At 45.7% G+C, this 12,649-nt stretch overlaps 1 protein-coding gene across 2 annotated transcripts in view; it reads left to right on the top strand.

The window, feature by feature from the left end:
* Positions 1-12,649, top strand: part of FBXW4 (F-box and WD repeat domain containing 4) — a 61,126-nt gene that overhangs the window by 34,277 nt on the left and 14,200 nt on the right. Inside the window, exon 6 of one of the 2 annotated variants that reach the window (XM_017804137.1) lies at positions 11,627-11,692. The exons of the other annotated variant lie outside the window; for it this stretch is intronic. Coding sequence (XP_017659626.1) covers positions 11,627-11,692 — 66 coding nt within the window. The remainder of the gene's footprint in view (positions 1-11,626; positions 11,693-12,649) is intronic. 2 annotated transcript variants of the gene reach the window in all.

The raw sequence follows: 12,649 nt of genomic DNA, 5'->3' as shown, positions 1-12,649 counted from the left end.
TCTCCCCTGATGAAGACCTCATTTAGACCTAATTTGTAAATTGTTTGAATATCGGAAGGCAGAGCAGGAAGATCAAGCACTCTGGTTTTGTGTGATTGGGCTTCTTTTTGCTATAAACATGAACAACTACAGCTCCTGCCTCTGCATGGTGAAAGAACTGCTGCCCTTTGTGGTAAGATAATGAAAGTATGTGTTTCTTGAGAAATCCTCTTCCTCACCATCCTGATCACTTCTTTTAAAATTCTCCCAAATATGGAAGTTTGAATTTGGTATACGTGTGTGTATGTGTATGGCAAAAGGAATAAGACAAAAATAATTCATGGCTTGTGGCACCAGGAAAAGAGATTCCTTCCCACCTCTACTCTTAAACTGAAACATTCTTGGGTTTTAGTTGTTCTGGCAAACCTGAAAGGATTCTCCCCTCCCCCTGACCTCACTGGCATGCACGGATTGCTGCTTATTGAAAAGTCATTTTCTGTCATATGTTCTAATGGAAAAGTTTATATAAAATGTCATTCTATATATATATATATGCATTTTTAAAACAATACTTTTTAACTGAAAACTCTGCCCGTCACATCTGAAAATATATTGGGATTGGTCTTGGCAGTCCTGAAGCTTAAAAAATGTAAAGGAGATATTTTATAAATGGGAGAGGTTTTCTTCTTTTGCATCATGATTCTTTAAGCATTTTCTACACGTGAGCGTGTATTCAGACTTTTGTCCAAGGCAGTGACAGCTGGAGTATTTGCTTAAATCAATTCTACCTGTCCTCTTGTAGGCTGTGGGATTGTAAGAAGAAAAAGTCCTGGACAACGTAAGGTTTATGATAAGGTATGAGCACAGGCGACATTACATATCTTTTCCCACTAGTGCAAGGAATGTTTACTATATTTCTCTGTGCAGGCTTGAAACTGGCCTGATCAACATGGGTCTGTGTATATTTATTCTTAGTGTCTGCTTCTCAGATGCTGGCATGGATTTCACAGCAAACATATTTTGTCCAGAAGTATCAAAGTTTGCTTTTAAGGAAAAATCTTGAGATGAGCCAAAGGTACACGGTATTTGGCTGAACTCATCTCTGTGACAAGTACTTAAGGCAACTTGAGTGAGGCTGCAAAAAAACTAGATTAAAATTGAAAAATGGTCCTTTCTGTGAGAGTTTTTAGTAAAATGTGACAGATTATATATATATGGCCTGAAAAGAAACCAGAGTCACGGGATGGAATCAGGCAACTTGCTTCTCCAGTTTGCAACCTGCTGCAGCATTGTGTCACAGTTGTATTTTAGGCAGATCAGAAATTACAAGTCTGTGCCCTGAGGGTTGTGCTGCCTGCCTGTCCCCTTGCTACAGCTGGAGTCCCTGAGGATCTCCTTTCCTTGTTGCTGGCATTGTTGGGACTGCGTCGTCTCCTAGGGCTTGATCAGCACTACGGTGTACCTGGTCCTTTGATAAAACTAGCGGCATCTTTTCACTTGCCTGCTTATCATTTGGTCTCCATTGCAGAATCAGGACCAAGCTTTTAGATTATGACAATTCTTGCTTTCCAGTAGGATGTTGCAATTATAAGGGACACAAGATGAGTTTTTTCAAACTATGATTTAACATCAAAAAAAGAAAGCAAAACCCAGACCCCATTGCACTGAAGCTGTGAGCATCAATTCAGCTGAGCAGCTTTAACTTGTCTACAAGACCTGACCAGCCAGGACAAGCATTTCTATCCTGAAGGCAATGGTGATAAATTTAAAGAAGGCATAGATGCTAACAAGTCCTGAGATCAGCAGAGGCAGTGTGCCACAGAATGACAGTTTGTGGCTTGTGGAACAACTGACACCAGTCTGATTTGACACAGGAGCAATACACTGGTAGCCAAGTTTTTTGGTCAACCCACATGCGGCAGGTTTCCTGTTAGTTTTGTAGAACCAAAGTCTTGTAGCAGAAAGGGAGGCAGAGCAAGTAAGGTCCCGCTATGAAAAACAGTTTTGGTTTGCTAATGAGAGATGGCTCAGCAAAAAGAGAACCTGGAGCCTTTATTGCTGTCCTCCTAGTTCTGCTTATTGCCTGACTTTTGCAGGAGTTGAATTATTTTTCCCTGATTTTTCTCAGCAATAAGAGTTCTCACTGGCACAGTTATTGCTATCCTGTCTGGGACATGCACTGTCCAGCTTATTCTCCCCAAGTCTGTTGTGTTTCTTAATCTCAGTGCAAAGGTACTAGACTAGAAATCCTGTCCTGGGAACGTAGGCTACACCAGGCCTTCAAGAATCTGTCATGCATTGCACCCCTTCACATGTTCCTATTGTGCATCACTGGATCTCTTTTCTCCTTTACCCCATTTTTGGCATCCTGCACTGCCTTGTTCCACAGGCTGGGGAAAGATGCTTGTCATGAGCTGACTTCCTCAGTGTGTGTCCACTGCTGATCGTCTCCCAGCTCTGCCAGGCAGACTGTCCCGCTCCAACCCCCTCCTCTTGCTTGCCCCAGATCAGAGCCCCCAAGAGGCCTTTGTCCGCCTGTTGAGAGCAGCCCCCATTCCACCATTCCCACATGGTGCACCCTCCCCAGCAGCCCTCTCTCCATTCAGCAGTTTGGGCTGAAAGAACCTTGGCTAATTACGCTGGGCTGAAAATTACCACTTTGCTGCGTTCTCCTGCTGCTGGGCCCATTTGTGTGGGGCCTGTAGTTAGAGGGAACAAAGTCCCCCCTGTGGAGCCAGGCAGGCCCCAAGTGTGAAGCTACAGGTACAAGCAAGAGGGGAATGAAGGGAATAATTACCAGCTTCTCCAGGTGAAAGCCCAGTTAAAACTTCAATAAGCCAATTAGGGGCCAGGGTGTGTATGCGGGGAGAGTCTCCCCCACCTATAACTGATTCCCACCAGGCAATTAACAGAAATCATTTCACGGAGGGGAGGATAAGAAATGGCTCTTAGAAATTGTCTTGAGTTGGGGGGGCCCTGAAACAGCACGAGTGCTGCAGTGGTCCTCGTGTACTCCAACCTCCCGGCTCACTGTGTGGCCTGAGAGTGTTGGTGGGGCTAGGGGGAGAGGAGGAGGGAGAGAAAATGGCAAAGAAAAAGGAATCGCTGGAGCTTTACACCTGGGCAGGCTCTGAGAAAGCGAGGGCTGGAGTTCAGAATTTCTTGTAAGGCTGTGTGTGGGCCCAGAGCACCGATCTTGAGAGGGCTGCTGGGTTTGGAGAATTGGGTGAAGATCAGGCTCAGGGTGTCTCTGCCGTCAGGGCAAGGGGGAAGGCTAATGGCGTGGAGCCCAGTAGGGAGGGGATAGATGCTGGGTGTGAAGGTTAGAAGTGGGTGTGCAGGCCCTCAAAGATCTGCCTAAGATGTGTCATAGTCTGTAGGTGGCCTGCCTTATCCAAGGAGCAAATAGTGTCCAGTGTCTAATACTTTGCATGTATCTGATCCAGGGACCATGTTTTTCTGCTGCTCAGCCAGCAGCTTCACCTGTTTCTTCCTTTCAGTTTGTACCAAAAAACCAGGAAATTTACTCAAGACAGAGATTTTATGGAGTCACCTTGCAATTCCTTTGTACTGTATTGCAGATGGCACATGCAGCAGCTGGAGGTGGAGTGTGCTGTCTGGTGGGTACCTCGCAGGAGCTTTGCCCATAGGTATTTGAAAAGCTGCTCTGGGGAGTAGAGCAAGAGTAGAGCGTAGGATGAAGTTGCTGCAGATGGCTGAGATCACCATAGTGATGTTGGAAGGCAGAATGCATTGCGTCAGTAAAGAAGTCCAGACACCAGCTGTGGTTATTTCACCTGCATGTGAAAAGAAACAGAAAACTCAAATAAACCTTAAACTCCTCAAAACACAAATGTAACCTCAGTAGCCACTTTGCCTTTCTAATGTTATAGCTTCAAACCATGACAGAGCATTAATAATGTCCTTTGAGGTTTTGTTCTTGTTACTGATAAGCTGAAATAACCCTACTATAGTGGTGTTTAACCACCTAGTCTTGAACTGACCTGGAAGTCCCTAGGTTTTTTTTTTTCTTTTTTTTTACCTCTGCATGGGCTTTCTGCTGCACTTGATTTTTGGTACAAGTTGTTCAGATCAGTGCCCCAGTTATGTCTGGATTAAATTTCTTTTATGGTTAAGGAGTCTCTTTTTTTCCTATAATAATGGTAATAACTTGTGCATCATTTGGGGTTTAAATTTGGTCTGGAGAGCGCTAAAGAGTTCTCATACAAAAACTTCTGTCTTAAACAACTACTCCATGCCTGGCAAGCCCAGAGGTTGGGGAGCAAAGAAGGATGAAGATTCTTGGACATACCATGTATTTATGTATTTTACACTGTTAAACATAGATTATCAAGCCTTTCCCTTTCATAAAGAGCAGGGCTGATATCAACTCAGTAGAAGTACTTGTGTGGCCACAAAGGCAATTCTGTTCGATGTTCTGAAAAATGACAGCAGCACTGTGAAAAGCACTGTTTGAATATTCATCTCGTACAGGAACACTCAGGACCCTCAATCAACTTTTATGGAGCTAATCAGAATGTTATCCTGTCCTGGACAATTGCTTCTTCCTAAAAGCATGTGTCATGTGGAGTATTGGGAAAAGCAGTGATACTTAGATGTGAACAACCCTAAGAACATCAGGATTGTTCTGTGGGTAGACTCACTAGTTGCTAATAAAGGATATTTTCCTGTTCAATGCAGCAGTGTGGAAGAGGTCTATGTGCACTTGTTTGTCCTGTCTGGAATCTTTGTCTTGATGTCACTGAGCTCAGTTTTTCTCCCGAAGTGGGGATTATGTTCTATAGCTGGTTGCCTGGTTTCACAAAACTTATCTGCTGCAGGGCTGGTGAAGGGACAAGTGAGCAAAATTACAGGTGACTTGGGCAAACAGTATGGGGTGAAACCTCAAAGCAGTGAAGGCAAGATGGAGGTGTCTGGGTTTTGTACTTGCTAAGCAGCTTGCTAGAGTAGGGATGATCTATCTGCCGTGCTGGGAATTTGGCCCCTGGATATATTAAAGGCTTGTTCTGTTCTCCAGCCTGTGTGTCTCTGAAGTCTGGAGGAAGACATGAAGTTAGAGGCCAAGGAGGAGGGTTGGAGAGGTGAAGCTGACATTCCTTCTACCCTGAGGCATGCAGTGAATGACCTGGGAGACAATGATATGAGCATTTATTCTATCTAAGGAGCTGAGTTTTGCCCCAAATGTGACTTCACTGTTTCAACCCAGCATTTCCACAGTGCCCTTCAGTATAAAATGCAAATGCCTTCTTTCTGGGGACCACTTTCTAGTCGTCCACTTGAGGCTCAAGGCGGCATGTGAATGAGTTATTAGTCTGTCTGTTCATGCCTGTGTCACTGGTGCTCCTTGCAACAGCACAGCATTTCCTCTTGGAGCCATAGTGGTTGTAAATGTTGCGGGGTTCATGCTGTCTTCTCTACCCATTTTGCTTTCTCTCTGACAAGTCATGGTGGGGTGTTGCAGAGCTCTTCTGTAGCTTTTGTAGTTCTCTTCTGCAGCATTTATGATGCGTGTCAGGAGCACAGTTCAACCCTGAGTTGACTGATGTCTTGAGGGATGCTGTGGCATGCACTCGGGGCTCAAGGAAGTAGCAGCAAACCTGCCAGCACTTTCCAGTCTGTGGAATAAGCTTGGCCATTTGCCTCCAGCTGCTGAGTCTTTTTGACACTGCTGAACAAAGATGAGGCTGTGCTGCAGTGAGGATCTTTGGCTTGCTCAGGTGAGCTTTAGGTACAACTGCCTTACCTGCTGATTTTTGTTCAATTTGTGGTTACAGAGTGTTAACATATAACTTGGATGTCCTGACTTACTTCTGAGATACTGAAGGTGCTTGGTTCAGTTCTGTGGTTGTCCTCCAAGAAGCACAAAGTAGGGCTAAAGGGTTTGGTCTGGGGCACTGAAGGGGCAACACCAGTCTTGCATGACCACCCAAACCTGGATTTGTCCAGCGTTGCCTGAATCAAAGGCAGGTGAGACTTCTTGGGTGCTTATGGTGCCTGCTTTCTCATGAAGAAGAAAATGCTAAACTGATGCTGTGCTGTTTTTTTCCCCCTGCAAATTAAATGGCCCTGAGGATGGAGCACTTGCTTCCCCACTCTGTCTCTCTCCCTTTGTGTGTATCTGGTCTGTTGTAGAAGCCTCATGCTGGAGGTGGCAAAACTCATTGCGCTGGGTTTCCGACCCCCTCCTCTCCCCTTCACAATGTTGTTACTGTTGCATCTGCTCTTCAGCAGGGGCTCCATCAAGTTTGTGTGACCTTAGCACTGTATTCATGCTGGAGGAGTTACCTTCCGTAATGATGTCAACTGATGAGGTTGGCAGGATGGTGGCGGCCGCGATAAGACATGACATGTTCTAATGATTCGCCTTAGCGAGCTGCGTGTGTGTGTTGGGGGGGCACAGAGGGGCTTAGAGAGGGGAGGTGGGGGCCCCACAGGTGCCGACAAAGACTTTGACCTTTGCTGCTATAATATCAGTGTTTCACAGGCAGGGCGGTTCGGTAACCCACTTTCAGCCCATCAAAAATTGATTTAATTGCAATTTTTTCCCCCAATTAGGAGCACTGGAGCTTAACTAATTGGAGTAATAGAGAGTAATAAGGCTCTGATAAAAAGCCTTCCTCTGCCTCCTTTGTATCTTGTGTCATCGCCTGTCAGAGGTCAGAGAGCTTGCATATTCTATTAGGCAGAGTTGCCTTCATTTGTACAAATTAGTTTACCCAACAGTAATTAAAATGCCAGTGCGGGTCGGGGAGAGCTGAATACAATTGATGGGCACGTTGGTGAAGGATTTGACAGCTCCGGTGGCCTCCCTTGCCAAAGCGTGTCAGTGCTGAATCAAAGGCTACACAAACCCACAGACCCGTGTGTTTAACCCGCGGCACCGTCGGCACCAACTGCTCTCTCTCTTCTCCTGTCTCCGTTTTGGAGTTGCTCTCTCTTCTCCTTCTTTTCTCATCTCACTTGAGACTTTTTAAAATAGATGTTTCCCATCTTTGAGCTGTCCCTTCTGTTGATCGCTTTCATAACACTGCTACCAGCCCCCCCAGCCTGTTTCCCCTCAGTTCTCCCCCTTCTCTCCCCCCACCTTCCACATTCCCAGCTGCAGGGCTCTGTCAAGTAATAACTTCTTTGTTTCCCAGTCCAGTGAGTCTCCATATATAATAGTTTCCAAAATGGAACAACGATGTCCAATTCCAGGGGGCGGGGGAGCGCGCCAGGAGGAAGGAACAGACTCTTGCACGTGTCAAGCAGATTCTGGATTTGAAATCCCTGAAGAGCAGAATGGGACTTGAGAAGCAATCTGTTTACAGTACAGGAGAAGGGCACAAGCCTGGGGAATGGGGGAAGTTTAGAGAGAAGAGGTGGGAAAGGACCTGTTTCACCCAGGTTCCTTCAATGACTTTACACTGCAGAATTCCCAGCTCAGGCAGGGCCTGCTCTGGAGCCTGGGTTGACAGTGGGGGAAGTATGTGTTGTACAATGGAATTTGTATATCTGGAGCTGAGACTGTTTCCAAGCCTCATGACGAACAGCATCTTTCCAAAAGGACTGATGGGCATCTACCTCTGTCCCTCTGGTTCATTCACATCTGGCAATGTTCTGTCCAGGACGGGGTAAAGAGGGATGCTACACGGGTGAAACTCTAGTTGGCACCTTGGGAGTGGGCGTGGAATTATTGCAGCTGGACTGTCGCCAGAGCACTACTGATGTTGCCAGAAATGCCATGGGATCTTCAACGACCACAAGTCAGTCAGATGGAGAGTTCTTGTGTTTCTTCCAACAGCACTACCAGGATGTATGTTCTCTCTCATCCCCTGGCCCAGCTTCTGCTGTGGGGGAATGATCTCTAATGAAATATCTCTTCTGTAGCACAGAGAAATTCTGGCTTTTGGAGAAGCAGGTTCTTGGTCGTTTTTTTTTTTTTTTCTCTTGTTTTTTCCTCAGTAGGGAGTTTCAAATAAGAAAGAGAACACTGAAGTATCAGATGAGTTAGAAAATTCCTTGCTTTGGACAGCAAAAACATGTTGTGTATAAAGTACGTGTGTCTCATGCTCTGCAAAATCCTTGCCTTTCTGGTATAGCAGAAATGGAAATGTTATGTTGGTTTGGTTTTAGCTGCTAGGGTATCTCTGTGAAGACAACATGTCCTGTTATGGAAGTCCTGCAATGGTGCTTATTTTCCCATTAGAAAGGTGTTTTAGAGGGAGGTTGTAGTCATGGTACCCAGCAGCTTAGGTACTTAGCATGGTACTTTCACAGGACAGTGGAAAGCTTAGGAGAAGGGGCTTTGCATCTCCAAGGCCATCTGAAGCTTGAGCATAGCAGTTTTATGTTGGACGTAGATGCATCTGATCAGTGTCAGTGTATATTAATAGTATTGTATATACTTCAGATGGATGGGTCATGCCTGCATTAATATATATAGGTTATCCTGTGCTCCCCTCTTCCCAATCTAGTCTCTCCTCAGTCTCTCTGACTCCAGAAAGCATTGCAGGCAATAAAAACGGCACTCTCTATGCTAGTAACTCAGCTTGAGTTGTTTCTCTTGGGCAGCCTGCAGCAACAGTTGTGAAGAAGCTGCGCTTCTCAGAGTCAGAGGTTTTCTTGTGTGTGCTCTGTGCTTTCTAAGATGTAAGAGCCTTGTTTGAGATGCACTGAAAGAAGCAAGCCACTGATAGAAAGCTTCAGCTCTGCTGACTGAAATTTCAGAAGTTTTGTAGCCAACCTTTACATGCTTACTTCTAATCTGCATGTTGTTTTAGACCTGCCAAGGCTGACTTGTGTTGCCCTTTTGCTTGGAGTAAAACTGTCGCCTCTGCTAGGTTCCCAATTATGAGAGGCCTGGGGCTTAAAGGTATATGTCTGCAGATCAGACTGAGGGTGAGGGGCCCTGTATCATCTCCTGGAATCCAGACTTTAAGATTAGTTCACTCTCAGGCTTTGAGAATTTCTCATTGGCACCACTTCTTGTGCATGTTGTCTTGTGAATGCTGGGTTTTAATGCTGGCAGTGAAGGTGGCCTGCTCTTCTGGGAGAAGTCTTATCTGTGCTTGCTAATGGGCTCAGGCTGTTAAAGATAAGGCCTGCAAACCTGATCCTGCTGAAGTAGGAGACAAAATTCCTGTTGACTGAATGGAGTCAGCTTTACCCAGAAGAGACTTCTTTGTGGCCCTGAGGCCTGTATTCCATGGTGGAGAGAAATCTCTTTATCTAATGCTTTTTTTTTCCTCTTTTTTTTACTTTTTTTCTTTTTGAGGGGTGGGGGGTAAGGACCGAGGAGGGGAAGCTGAAGTCCAGAACTGACAGCATGAGCAGGGATTAGACCTTGCTGTTCCTCCCACCTTTTTCTCCCTGTTGGTGTGCCTCCATGCTAATTTAGGCCTGTGGCAACCATCAAAGCCTTGTGCATACCTTCTGCACAAAGGGGCCTGTCTCCCACATGAGGGTGTTCACTTCTGGTACAGGGTCAGTTTGTCCCCCAGAAAAAAAATCTTAAGCACCCAATTGCCTGCTTGACTGACTCCCTGACTGCTATTATGTTTCTAACCACAGTAATTTGCTTTAGTAGTTATTAATGGATTATGTTTGGGGAGGGGGGACAGAACTCAACACCTATCTTTGTAGCTGAGGGACTCCCTGACCAAAGAGCTGCTTTCCAGACATGGGGTTTGACTGACGAGCTGTCAAAGTGGGTGTCTTTTGCTTGTTTTCCTCTGAGATAGGAGACATTGGCAAAAAGGGAAGTGTTTCTTCTTGTCCTGCACTATGGTGGAGAGAAGGCAGGCGTTGAGGAGAAACCCTGTTTCCAAAGATGAAATGCTGCACACTTTCTTAATTTATCCTAGTGGCTGCTGCACAACAACTAGAATTGGCTTTTCCTTGGATTTAGACTTTGGTCAGGGATTTCTGTGGGGAAGAATAATGTGTGCACCCTGCAGCACCTCTAGGGAGTGCTCAGTGCTACAGGTGCATTGGCTGATTGCATGTGCACTGCCAATGAACCTGGGATTTTGCATGTAAGACAGCGTGGTTGGAGACACTTTGAAATAGCTCTGGTGCTGCAGGACTTTCCTAGCCCTAAAGGGCAGCTCAGGGTCACAGGACTTGTGGACACCTCCAGGTATGTGAGTTTGGGTAGGAAGTATAGAGCCAGCACAAAAGTGAGCCGTGGTAGCTGAAGCTCTTCTTAGGTTCCTGTAACTCTTTGAAATGATTTGATGTTACCTGCTTGCCTCTTTTGCAGAGTGTTTTGGCAGTGCTGCTTTGGCCTTATGATTTGGAGGAACTAATTGCTCAGCTAAATCACGGAGATAGGAGTAGAAGGGGTTCTGAGTTTTGGTCTTGCTTCCTTCTCTGGCTTTGATAGAGTTGAGCCCGTGTTTACCCTTTGGCTGCTGAGTGCCTTGTTACACCAGCAGTAGTGCTTCTCACAGAAGTCAAAGATGCTGCAAGAATCCATTCCTGGTGCAGTAGAGGCTTGGAGACACCTTGATTTCCGAAGGAATGCTGTAGAGGATCAAAGAAATGTTTCAAAACTGCTGTAACTGCTATTTTTACAGACATGACACTGTTTTCTTATTTTACTTTCATCTTTCAGCTGCCAGCCCTGTGTCATAGAGCAAAAGATGCTTAGGCAAAGCATAGAGATGGCTTTCATTTAAAGCAAGTTCCATTTCCTGCATTTGTGCTATCCTTGTTTTATTGACTTAAACATAGTTTTGGCAGTTTATTCTTGGGAGCTGCAATAAATGTGGCTTTGTGAGAGGTCATTTATAGCTTACCTAGAAATCCTTGTAAGAGCTGCTTTCTCCTATTTGGACTGAGGATAGGAAGTTGGCACAGAACAAGCAGTGTGGTTTGGAGAGCCATAGCACCCACATTCCTGATGCTTGATTTTAAGGATTTGTTCCTGTCTTGTGAACTAGTTTGAAGCCAGTGGCTGTTAAGTGACCTCTGGAGCCAGCGTACGCAACAGGGACATAGCATCGCCTAGAGGACTTTGGAATGGACACTGCTGGAGAGTGTGAACTGAGCCAAATATTGCTGCAGGAGAACTGTGCCGCCTCTAACAGTGGGTGCTTAAGCACTGGGGATGGCAACCTGATCCAGCTTTGAAATTGGCCCTGCTTTGAGCAGGCTGGACCAAAGACGTCTATTCTGTGATTCTTTAGGCCTGTAATGGTGCAGCCAATTCATGATTGTGCTCAAAAGTTGTCAACAAACAGAAGAAAGGTGTGAAGTAGGAAGTAACAGGGAATTTTCCATGGGATTTTTCTGCAGCTTACAGCACCGATAGCGTATGAAACATGCTGAGTACTGTACTGACTTGTTTGAAGATGTCATTGCAATTTATGGCTGTTACTGTCAGGTTTTCCCACGAATGCGTCTTTGTGTCCTGCCAATTCTCTGCAGTTGTGACCTGCTGCATCTGGGAAGCTCAGCTACTAAGAGCTCTGGAGCACCTCTGCTGCTGCCTGTCCCTTGTGAAATGTGGGACACGCTGCGATAGTCTTGAACTAGAATTCGAAGTCTGTCTTGTAACCTGTTTTCTGTCTTGCTCATGCACTGTTTCTTCAGAACATGAGGATTAGTAAGTGGTTTTTGTTTGCTTGTTTTCTTTAAACAGCTCATTTGTGACGGGGACAGCCTGCTGTGGACACACCTCACCTCTGAGAATCTGGGACCTTGAGAGGTGAGTGAGCTTCCAGGTTACAGGAAGGGACTTGAGGAGAAAAGTGAATAACAATGAGAAATGCGATATTGGAAATGCTGCAAAATCATTCCTTTAGTTCATGTGGGTAAGGGATGTTTAAACTTGAGATTTGTGACAGAGTGGGGGACAGAACAAACTGGTATGGAAAGGTGTATATGGTTCTGGTTCAGTAGGGAGCAACTTGACTTTTCTTCCCAGCTTTTCCAGTTGATGGCACAGTCATCATGATTTCTTCCCATTACCCCTGTACAGTCAGAATATACCCATTACACCTTCCTTTCCATCTGTCTCTGATGCCTGAGCCTGAGCCAGAGGGGTGAGGAAGGTGATATCTATTCTCCCATCACCCCCTTCTCTGTCGTGCTCAGAAGCCAGAGGCAAACACAGGCTCTACAGTCTTGGCTGGCAATTCTGGTAGCTCAGAGAGGTGAGGTGTGGGCAGGTTATCTGTGGAAGTGACTTAGGCATGTTGTCTTCTCTCTGTCGTAATAAACACTGAGGAGGTTAATTGCTGTGGCCTCGGATTTGGGGCCTTTGAGTAGTTCCTTTTTGGGGAAGGTGCTGACCTTAACAACTGGGGAAATGTTGATCTCAAATCTTGACGTGAGACTCAACTGCTGACAAATTTGAAACTCTCAGCCTGGGGGTCTTTGTGTGGTGATGGACAGGTAGCAAATATTTGGCAGGATTATTGGAACAGCAGCTCAGCTTTCCAGGACTGGTATGCTCTGGGTAGGAGTGGCACAGCACAGATTATCCAAAGGAGTGCCGTGAGGACTGAGGTGAGCAATGGCAGAAAGGGCCTGAGGGGTGTGAGCAGAGCTGTATTTGGGGAAAGGAGGTGGAGGAGGATTGGTGCAGGTCTCAGGGCAAGTCTGAGACCAAATGCCTTCTAATCTATAGTTTAAATAGATTAGGTTATCTAAGTCAGCTGTA

This window comes from Lepidothrix coronata, unplaced genomic scaffold, assembly GCF_001604755.1.
Source record: "Lepidothrix coronata isolate B3197 unplaced genomic scaffold, Lepidothrix_coronata-1.0 Scaffold8, whole genome shotgun sequence".
Lineage (NCBI taxonomy): Eukaryota > Metazoa > Chordata > Aves > Passeriformes > Pipridae > Lepidothrix > Lepidothrix coronata.
Note: the sequence above shows the minus strand (reverse complement) of the source record. Positions and strands in the feature narration are given on the sequence as shown.